The sequence below is a fragment of the Amblyraja radiata genome, chromosome 26, assembly GCF_010909765.2.
Source record: "Amblyraja radiata isolate CabotCenter1 chromosome 26, sAmbRad1.1.pri, whole genome shotgun sequence".
NCBI classification, from domain to species: Eukaryota; Metazoa; Chordata; class Chondrichthyes; order Rajiformes; family Rajidae; genus Amblyraja; species Amblyraja radiata.
This window is the reverse complement of record NC_045981.1, coordinates 22,031,779-22,042,539: the sequence shown is the minus strand read 5'-3', so window position 1 is coordinate 22,042,539 and position 10,761 is coordinate 22,031,779. Positions and strand designations below refer to the sequence as shown.

General features: G+C 47.3%; 1 protein-coding gene across 1 annotated transcript in view; it reads left to right on the top strand.

Annotated features, from left to right (window-relative positions):
• Positions 1-360: 360 nt before the first annotated feature.
• Positions 361-10,761, top strand: part of LOC116988053 (heparan sulfate glucosamine 3-O-sulfotransferase 6-like) — a 131,318-nt gene continuing 120,917 nt past the window's right edge. The window contains exon 1 of the mRNA XM_033044485.1: positions 361-1,192. Coding sequence (XP_032900376.1) covers positions 666-1,192 — 527 coding nt within the window. The 5' untranslated portion in view covers positions 361-665. The remainder of the gene's footprint in view (positions 1,193-10,761) is intronic.

Here is a 10,761-nt window from a genome sequence, read left to right as displayed (position 1 = left end):
ATGCCATTAACTTTCTTGACTCTGTCATGGCACTGTCATGGCAAATGCAGGCACTGTGCGCTTCACCAGGCTACAGTTTATATAATCAGTGCATTGAAGCACAGCATCCATTGCCATCCAGATTGCCTTCAGCTATACAGAATGAATCACCTTGCCTCTGCTCACAAATACAAATAGCAAAGACCGGGCTTCCGCAATGTAATTATGCACCGTGTGCCCCGCCCCCTTTCGCGTCCGGACCAATCAAATGTCGCAATATTTGCATACACACGCCCATCCCTTCCGCCTGGACCAATAGGAATAGCCGGTGCGCCAGCCCAGCTGGTTGGTAGTTGAGCGCTCCCCGAATGAATGAATGAATCATGAATGAAAAGAGCCGGGAGCTGGGGATGGAGAGACGGGGAGAGCTGGAGTGAAGCAGGAGAGAGGGAGAGGACATTAAACACAGCAGCCAGGCTGTCTGAAGAGACATACACACACACACACACAGACACATTGTTCCATCTCAGGGGCACAGGGCTGTAAAGCTACAGACAAGGGAGGGGTAAAAAGTTGAGTTGATAGTGAAAGAGTTTGCTGAAGGCAGGCGATGGACTGACGCTGAGAGCGGCGGAGAGGAGGCACTGATGCCGGAGGATGGGTGAAAATGGGCATGGCCCTGAGGAATGGCATGTAGGACCTTACACCAGCGCAGCCCGTCTTCTTGTGGTGCCCGCCTCGGCAGATCCCTGCACAAATTGCTGGCCATGCTCTCCCTCTTCACCCTCTCGCTCTTCTGCTTCTACCTGCTGGCCGGCTGCTGTGACTCCCTCCCGCTGGAGCCCGCCTTGACCATGCAAGGACGGCCGAAGAGGACGGTCACCGTGCAGCCCGGAGAAGAGGAGACTTCGTCCGGATCGTACACGCCGGCGGCCGGCGACGGGACCGGGACCGGGACCGAGCCGCAGCAGGGCAGCGGGGCGCCCGAGGCAGGACGGCCGCCCACAGCCCGGGAGCTGAACGGCACGGCGAAGGCGGGCGGCCGCTGGTGGTGCGCTCTCCGGCGGCTGCCCGAGGCTCTCATAATCGGCGTGAAGAAGGGAGGCACCCGTGCGCTGCTCGAGTTCATGCGGCTACACCCGGCGGTCAGGGCGCTGGGCGCCGAGCCACACTTCTTTGACAGGCACTATGGCAAGGGACTGCAGTGGTACAGGTAAGGTGGGCGCTCGCCCGGCACCCACTGGGCGAGCTGGGGCTGGGGCTGGGGTGAGATGCAGGGTGAGCGCGGGGACAGCTCGGTCCAGGGTAGACGGAGATTTGTAACCTCATTCCCCCCGCCCCGCTATCATCCAGGGTTACTGATTCACCCCTCACCCTGTGGCCCCAATCCTGACATTGACTCCCCTCCCTCACCCGCTCCACCCCGTAATCATCACCCCAAAACCTCAAACCTCCCCACTCCTGGGTCACCAACTCCCCTCTCACCTCACCCCAGGGTCACTGATTCACCCTCACCCTGTCCCAATTTCTGACTATCATCGCCTCTAACCAGATCTTACACCCCGGGGTCACCGATCATTACCACAATCCTCCCCTCTACCAATTTTCCCCTCCACTCCAAAGCAGGGTCCTGACCCAGATTCCCCTCCCCCTGCCCCCAGAGTCTGGCCATTGATTTGTCCCCTCCCTCACCTGCCCCTTTCACTTGAATCGCTGACCCCACGACCACCCCCTCCCTCCCCCACAGCGGGATTTTTTTAACCATAACTTCTTCCCCCACCACCCGCAGACGGTAGGGTCTTTTCCTTGGTTAGTGGCATCTAGAGCGGCCATTCTGGCCATCGGATCCGTGCTGGCGACTATCTCATCAGTCCAACCATTTCGTATTTCCCTGCACCCATGCACCCCCCCCCCCCCCCCCCCTCATTAACATCCCCCTTGGTGCCCTATTGAACACTTGCCTACACGAGGGCGAGTTTGCCCAACTATAGTACCGACACATCTCCGGGCTGCGAGAGGAGACCGGGGCATTGGGCACAGGGAGAACTTGCACCGTTCCACCCCCGTTCCTCGAACCCCCTCCTCACATCGGGGTCACACAATTCACCCCTTTTGCCCCCAGAGCGGGGGTAGCGATGATCCGAATCCAAGAGGAGTAACCCTGGCGCCCCGATTCTTGGGCTCCCGGACTACCTTGAAACAACCCTTGGCAGGCGGAGCGGGTGGACAGGGAGCCGGACTCACTCTCTATCCTCCCGCGTTTGCAAGGAGCTGGGTTCAGTGACAGAGAGGGAGATGGGTGGGCAGATACATGAAAAGTATTCACGTTCGATTAATCTGAACGAGCCATATCGGTATATAAATATAATGTATCTATTTTCAGGCTGGCTGTCTCATTCAAAGTCATTATCCAGGTCTATTTCTCTTTATTTATCTATTTATCATATCACATTATTAGCTGCTCCTGTAAATAATCTGTAACTATTACTGTGCCATAATTCACTACACGGATCGATACGTCCATACACTCTTTTTTTTTACCTCTCTGCCTCACGACCTTGTAGGTTTCTGTTTGCACCTGCCTATTTCACCAATCTCCCCCTTCTCCTCTCCTCTGTTCCACCACGCCATGCATTTCCTTGTGTATGCCCCGTGGTCTGAGCATCCCTCGGCTGCCAGTTGCTTTCAGATGGCTTCCCCCTTGTTCTTTACGATCAATGTAAACACACACACCATCCATTGCCCGGCCCCTTGTCTCGTTCTATCTGCTCCATGCCTCATCTCCCCGACGGAGAAACCTTGAGAAACAGAAGCTGCTAACTGAGTTGTGAGTTCATAATTTGATCCAAGGTTCACATTCCAGGATAAAATCCAGGAACTGCAGATGCTGGAAAATCGAAGGTACACAAAAATGCTGGAGAAACTCAGCGGGTGCAGCAGAATCTATGGAGCGAAGGAAATAGGCAACGTTTCGGCCCGAAACGTTGCCTATTTCCTTCGCTCCATAGATGTTGTTGCACCCGCTGAGTTTCTCCAGCATTTTTGTGTACCTTCGATTTTCCAGCATCTGCAGTTCCTTCTTAAATAAAATGAAGTTGTGTTGCCTCGTGCATGGGAAGGAACTGCATATACAGGTTTACACCGAAGATAAGACACAACATTCTGGAGTAACTCAGCGGGACAGACAGCATTTCGGGATAGAAGGAATGGGTGATTTTTCGAGTCGAGACCCGTCTGAATAAGGGTCTCGACCGGAAACATTACCTATCCTTCTACCCAGAGGCGCTGCCTGTCCCGCTTACTCCATCCTTGATGTTGACTCTGCCTGGAGTTTGGTTGTCAGTTTTGACAGAATCGAATGGAGACAGATCATTCTGTTCACCTGCTTTAGATCCCTCAACCCCCGAATTCTCCCCACCCCATTTTCTTCTTGTGTAGAATCCGAGAAGTGCTACCGACCCTCTGTCCCAACCGTTCACCCCCTCCCCCTCCCTCCCTCCTCCTTTATCCTTCGCCATAGAAAGGGAGACGAGGGCGATTCTAACAGAGCATCAAAGTTGACCCGGCTCCGGTCTGTCGCTCTCCATCTAAAGTACAAGTTGTAATCGTGTGACCGAGTAGACGCACCCGTGTCTAGGAGCGAGCTACTAAGTTGCAGACGTGGTCTCGTTTTATCAAAAATTGGGCTGATTTTATTTCACCTTAAAGCTGAATAAGAGGGAAGCGTTTACAACCGGTGAAGAGTGCGCGCCTACTTCACCTACTGAAAGCAGAGGCTTTGAGCACCTAGAGGGGTTGGGTCTCATGTGCTTGAAGCCCCCCCCCCCCCCCCCCCCCCCGCCGGCGCTGCTGAAGTATAATGTGCCATCGGTATTCCCACATGGCGGGGCATCGCTTCCGATCAGCGGCGATCGGAAACGTTATGAGTTTGCAATAAAGTGTTAATGTTAATTTATCATCTTTAAAGCGCGTCTTATAATAAACGGTCTTTTAAAAAATGCACTCCACAGTTTGAAGAGAGCAGGGTTTGTACTTAATGGACTGCACCCGGGACCCTGGGAATGTCAGTAGGGTCAGGCAGGAGATGGGTCTTTCAGTATTTATATCAGGCACGTTGCATCAGTTGGCATGAACTCTACTCCCCCCGAGGTCTACTTATATCCACCGATCTCCGATTTAAGGAAAGTGCTAATAAATATTTGACAAGGCAGCCCGTCGCCCCTTGCTTCGTGTTAATGGTTTCTGCACGCAACTGTGATATGATTATATGCTCTCATTTGCGTGTGCAGGCGATTGTAAGTCGTTGCTGTGCATTTACGGGGAAGAGGGGCCCGTGAGCCGCATGGTTTAAAAAGTTGAAAAACATCTGAATGTGAACAAGGGCTTCCTACTAAACGTAAAAGCGAGCGCAGCGGCGCCACCTGGCGGGCTCTCAACTGTGCAGCTCGACGCCGAACATAAATCGGCCCATTCATTCACCTGACACTAGTTCAAAGAACTGTTTTTAAATTTTTTGCATTTTATTGACATGCCATCCAGTAACTGTTTAATCGGTCCCAACTTGAATCCTGAGTGTGTAAAAACGGCTAATATACAGAAAGTCCAGGGAAAAAAAACATTTTGGAAACACAAGAAACTGCAAATGCTGGAATCCTAGACTTGAGCAAAGCGCTAAATGCTGGAGGAACTAAGTGGATCAGGTAACATCTGCAGAAGGAATGGACAGGCGGCGTTTCTGGGTTCTTTTCAAATATCAACCAACCCAGAACAACATTTAGACATTAATGTGAGCTATTCTTTTGCAAAATAAAATGATGCGTCGTTCTAAGAGTTGCACTTGCATTCTTCTTGAGTTGAAACCAGCTTTCGAAGTAAAAATCCTTCATATCTCGGTGCAATGTAACTCTTATTTATTCACTGACTAATTTTCAAATCTAGGAACGTTTTTCACAGTATCTCCGTACATGTGACAATAATAAAACAATACTAATACCATGCTCATTGGCCACAGTATGGCTATTCAATTTTTTTCAACATTATTTAGACTTTAGAGATATTGCGTGGAAACCGGTCCTTTGGCCCACAGAGTAGGCACCGACCAGCGATCACCCCATACACTAGCACTAGCCTACACACTAGGGACCATGTACAATTTTACCAAAGCCAATTAACCTACGAACTTGTATAGCTGTGGAGTGTGGAAGGAAACCGGAGCACCGGGAGAAAACCCACGCAGTCACAGGGAGAACGCACACACTCCATACAGACAGCACCCATAGTCAGGATCGAACTCAGGTCTCTGGCGCTGTAAAGCAGCAACTCTACTGCTGAGCCACCCATTATCCTTCATAATTTTAAAACTCTACAATTTTGTAGAAAATTGATTCCAAGAACCAGCTTTGGAGGATTGAAGGCAGGAGGGGGAGGAGCAGGACCTGGGGTGGAGGTAAAAATCAGCAGGAGAATCATTCTGGGCCCGGTGCAGGCTTCTCTGAGCAACAGGCCAGTGGAGGGGGCTGGCAGAAGCTGCAAGCACAGGTTTGCTGGCACTTTGCTACAGCGTGTGGTGAGGAATCAGTGGGCATGTGTCGTGTTAGTGGTAGGCGACTCTGTTGAACATTCTTGCGCCATATGCCATGCTCCGAGAGCTAATGAAACCCTTGACACAAACAATGAGCAGTTAATTACTGAGAAGTCATGTATATGCCAGGTAGAATAACAGAGCAGACTGAAGCAGAGCCTGACAAGAACATGTCATTTTTCATGTTTGGGAGATGGCTTATTTTAGGCTGAACTGATGGGATGAAGTGATCAGACTTCTGTAGCCTACAATGCAACTATTTTGACTAACCTCAGCCAGCAGGAATGTCCATAGGAAAGTACAGTGTATAATTCTTAATACAAAGAGCATTCAAAAGTTTCGCCTAGAGTCGTGGAAACAGCCTTCAGCCCAACAGCCTTCAGCCAAACACAATACCCTTTTGTTCATTTGTGATAATTTAATACATATAAAGACTTAAGACTTTAGAGATACAGTGTAGAAACAGGCCCTCTGACGTCTCGAGACAGCGCCGACCAGCAGTCACCCCGTACATTAGCGCTATCCTACACACTAGAGACAATTTCCAATTTTTACCAGAGCCAATTAACCTACAAACCTGTATGTCTTTAGAGTGTGGGAAGAAACCAGAGCACCCAGAGAAAACTCACACGGTCACAGGGAGAACGTACAAACTCTGTACAGACAGCACTCATAGTCAGGATCGAACCCGGTCTCTGGCGCTGTTAGGCAGTAACTCTACCGCTGTGCCACTGTGCTACCTTCAAGACAAAACAACATTTTGGGCAACTCTATTGGACTATTGTATTAATAGCTTCTTAAATTGCCCACCTATCCTTGGTAGGTTAATAAGGGTGTCAGGGGTTATGGGGGAAAGGTAAGAGGATAGGGTTGAGAGGGAATGATTAATCAGCCATGATTGAATGGCACAGTAGACTTGATGGGCGGAATGGCTTAATTCTGCTGCTAGAATTTATGAAGTTATGGGTGGTAATTAAAGAGTGCTGCGTTTTCCATGAGGCTTAGGCACTGGATGGTGGCGCATTCTCCAGCTCTCAGTGCATTGTAACATAGTCAAGGTGCTTCTAATGCTGGCACTGGGTATTTGAAGTACAAAAGTGTTCTAGAACATGGAACATAGAACATAGAAAAGTGCAGCCCAGGAACAGGCCCCTCTGTCCACAATATCTCTGCCAAACATTATGCCAAGATAAAGTAATCTTGCCTAATAGCACATGATCCATACCCCTTCCAATTCCTGCATTTCCATGTGTCAAGCTAAAAGCCTCTTAAATGCCACTGTTGTATTTGCTCCCTGCACTACCCCTCACAGCACGTTCCAGGCACTCACCACCCTCTGTGTAAAAAAATTGTCCTGCATGTATTGTTTAAACTTTGAACTACATTCAATATCTCAAATGCAGCTTATAACCAAAGTCTACATAAGGACTTCCTGATTTAAAATCAATGCCCCCCCCCCCCACCCCCGTGCTCCCACCACCCCCCCCCCCCCCCCCCACCCCCGTGCTCCCCACCACCCCCTTCCCCAACAATGAAGGCAAACAGGAAGATGTGCATTTGTACCCCCAGGTCCCTCTGTACATCAATGCTCTTAATGGTATTGCCATTCATTGCATATTTGCCCTTAATATTTGACATCCCAAACTTCATACTTGCTCAAATTAAACCCCATCTGCCATTTCTCTGCCCGTTTCTGTTGCTGATCTGTATCCCACTGCATACTTTGACAACCTTCTACACTCTCTGTAAACCAGTATCTGCAGTTTCTTCTCGCACACTCCACCAGGTTTGGTGTCGTCTGGAAACTTACTAACCAGCCCATCTACATTTATACCCAAATAATTTCTATGTATCACAAACAACAGAGGTCCAACTAGCGATTCCTGTGGAACTCCACCTGTCACAAATATGATCCATGGTATCCCAAACATCAATATTAATGCAATATTAATTATCTAATTTGGAGTTTACCCAGTTTATTCAAAGTTGTTGATAGGTCCATTTCATATAATTTGTTTCCATTGAGTTTGAAAATTTTAAGAATACTGTATGGTTTTGTTAATTAGTTATCCCTCCCGTAAAATAACAAACAATAATCTTTGTACTAACCTGACACATTTCATCGTTATCAGCGTAATAATTTAGAGATGCAACATGAGAACAGGCCCTTTGGCCCACCGTCCACTCCGACCACTGATTTACACAAGTTGTGTGTTATCCCACTTACTCATTCACTCTATGCACACTAGGGACAATTTACAAAGGCCAATTAACCTACAAAGCCACACGTCTTTGGGATGTAGGAGGAAATCGGAGCACTCTGTGGAAACGCACGTGGTCACAGGGAGAACGTGCAAACTCCACACAGGCAGCATCCAAGGTCAGGATCAGACCCTGGACCTGTGAGCTCACTAGCAATCAGACATAAATACAGTAATTTTTTAAATGAAGGCACTTTCCAGGAGTTGGATTCTGAATGAGACATTCCATACGGGAGAGCAGAGATTCCAGGAACTGTCAGCTGGGAGCCGAGCTCAAAAGCCTGGCTAGATGCTCATTTATTGCACTGAAAACCTTAAAATTGTAAAAATTTTAAATGTAGTGCAATGGCTCAAAATTAGCCCAGTTGGAAACTGGCATCAAAGACAGGTTAATGGAGTTCAGATCTGAGACACCATGGTCTGACTGGGAGCCAGTCAAACATAGGGGTTGGGGACTAACGATCCAAAATGATTGAAAAAAGAACGAGTCTTTGGGTCTCTCTTTTCCCATGAGCAATATTTTTCCATAGAACCTGGAAATGATTCTTGTGGCCTGCAGAGACCAAGAGAGAAATCAGCAAATGGAAGTTCAATGTCACAAGTCAAATCTGGGTAGCTGAGGATTGGAAATGATAAATTAGTGTTCCACTCAGTTATTTCAATGCCCACCTACTGGTCTTTGAAACCTCTCATAGCAAGAATCTTTACTTTGTAACATGTTTTATTTTCCACGTTAAGGGTTAAGCACACAAAATTACTTGGATTAAATCATCTTCCTATCTGAACATTGATTCAGCTGAAATACGTCCATTGAAAAATGAAGATACCCAAGTGTAATCATGCATAGATGCTCAAACCCTATATACACACACATGCACGCACGCTTATGTGTGCGCACACACACACTGTAACCCCATATTATGTTAACTTCATTTTGTTTGCTGATTGATTAGCAACTCCATCAACTACTTTGCATGCTGGCAACGTTATTGATAAATCTATTATTGCTAGTCTAGAGCCGTTACATACTATTGTGTAGGAAGGAACTGCAGATGCTGGTTTACACTGAAGACAGACACAAAATGCTGGAGTAACTCAGCGGATCTGGCAGCATCCCTGGAGAGAAGGAATCAGTGACGTTTCGGGTCGAGACCCTTCTTCAGACATACTATTGTTGGGCTGCATAATTGTAAAAGCCTGCAGATCTGTTGGTGCCATCAATGTATCGAGTACACTGTAGTAGACAGAGCTCTCAGTAGAAGAGGAAATCACAAACTGTTTCAGCCCAACACTGTTTAAGTTGGTCAGCCAATGTTATTTGAATTCCTATTCTTGAAATATGTTCAAGATAACAAATCACAGTCAGCATGAGGCTGATATGGGATGAAATAGGGAAAAAAAACTGAAATAAAAGCAGTAAATCTTGGAAACCTTCAACAGGTCCGGCAGCATCTGTGGAAGGAGAAAGAGAGTTATGCCCCTGTTTCCGTGCGGTTCCCGGAGGTTTTTGTCAGTCTCCCTACCTGCTACCACTACCTGCAACCTCCGGCAACCACCTGCAACCTCCGGGAACTGCACCGAAACCTTGGGTGGGGCGCAACGTCTCCAGAGGTTTCCATTCAGGTTTCCTAAGTGGGACAGGGGCATAAGCATTTCAGGTCTAAGATCCTTCAATGAAGCTGGCAAAGGGAGACGTTGCAGAGAGGCTGGGGAACATTTAGACAGAACAAAGGGAATAACCTCAGTCGGGTGTGGACTCGATTGCCATATAAACCTCTGACAAAATCGATAAATTAACCAGTGAGATGAGAGAGAGAGAGCAAACAAAGGATCATGTGAAATGCAGATCAGAGTTGGAGGAAATGTGCAACAGATCAGACAATACCTGAGTTAATATTACAGATGGATAATCTGCAACAAAACTGGCCAGTTCTGATATAAACAGAGGAAGCAAGTTACTGAAAAAGTTAAATTCTCCATTGATTCCAGAGGTTGTAAGCCAGAAAATAAAGTTGTGCAATAATCTAACACTTTTAATTACTGCGCTGCAAATGTTACAACGTGCCCAAATGGAAGATGTGCTGATATACCTCAAACTTCACAGCACCGTGTGGGAGGACAGTCAAAGTGGCAGCAATGAATGTCAATGACAATTAGAAATGCAGTGTCACCCCTGTGCACTCAAAGCAGGTGCTCTGCAAATGGTCCCTCAATCTGTGTTTGCTTTCTCCCAAGAAGAAGAGATCGCCAGTGCTTTTGGTGTCCACTGTATCAGACTGGAAGTGCAGTGAATCACTGCTTCACCTGATAATAATGTTTGGGTTCGTGAATGTTGGGAAGGGATGAGGTGAAAGACCAGGTTTTGTATCTCCTGTAGTTGCCGAGGAGAACAATTGACCCATTGATCTATTCAGCGTCTGCAAACAGGCACGTGGTTCAGCGTAGGATCAACCTGCAGGTGAAGACTATTCTCACAGGTATATTTACTCATGTTGCCTTGAAACTCGGGCTATATAATTTCTTGTTGAATACTAGGTAAGATGACTTAAACTACAGACATCTGTTGTCAAATGGTTTCCACTGAAAGAAAATCGTCCTTATTAATAAGGAGAACTGTTTAACCTCCCACAGCCTTCATCATTTTGCTTGAAAACTATTGATTGTACAAGCGTAGGATGAGAAATTAACATCTCCCAGTTGGAGAGCCTATTTATACACGAGTGTGTTACTCTGCAGAGGATGTGTATTTGCTGAATGTGAGATTCATGCTCCCACACTTGTCGTCTTTGTCTGTTTAATGAAATATGTATTGAGACATGACATGTATGAGTATGTGCGTGTGTGTGTGTATGTCTCTGTGAAACACATTTTCTGACTTTGCATGGCTTTTATTCTCTGTTCCTTTTCTCTCTTTTACTCTCTTTTTCACTTTCTATTTGC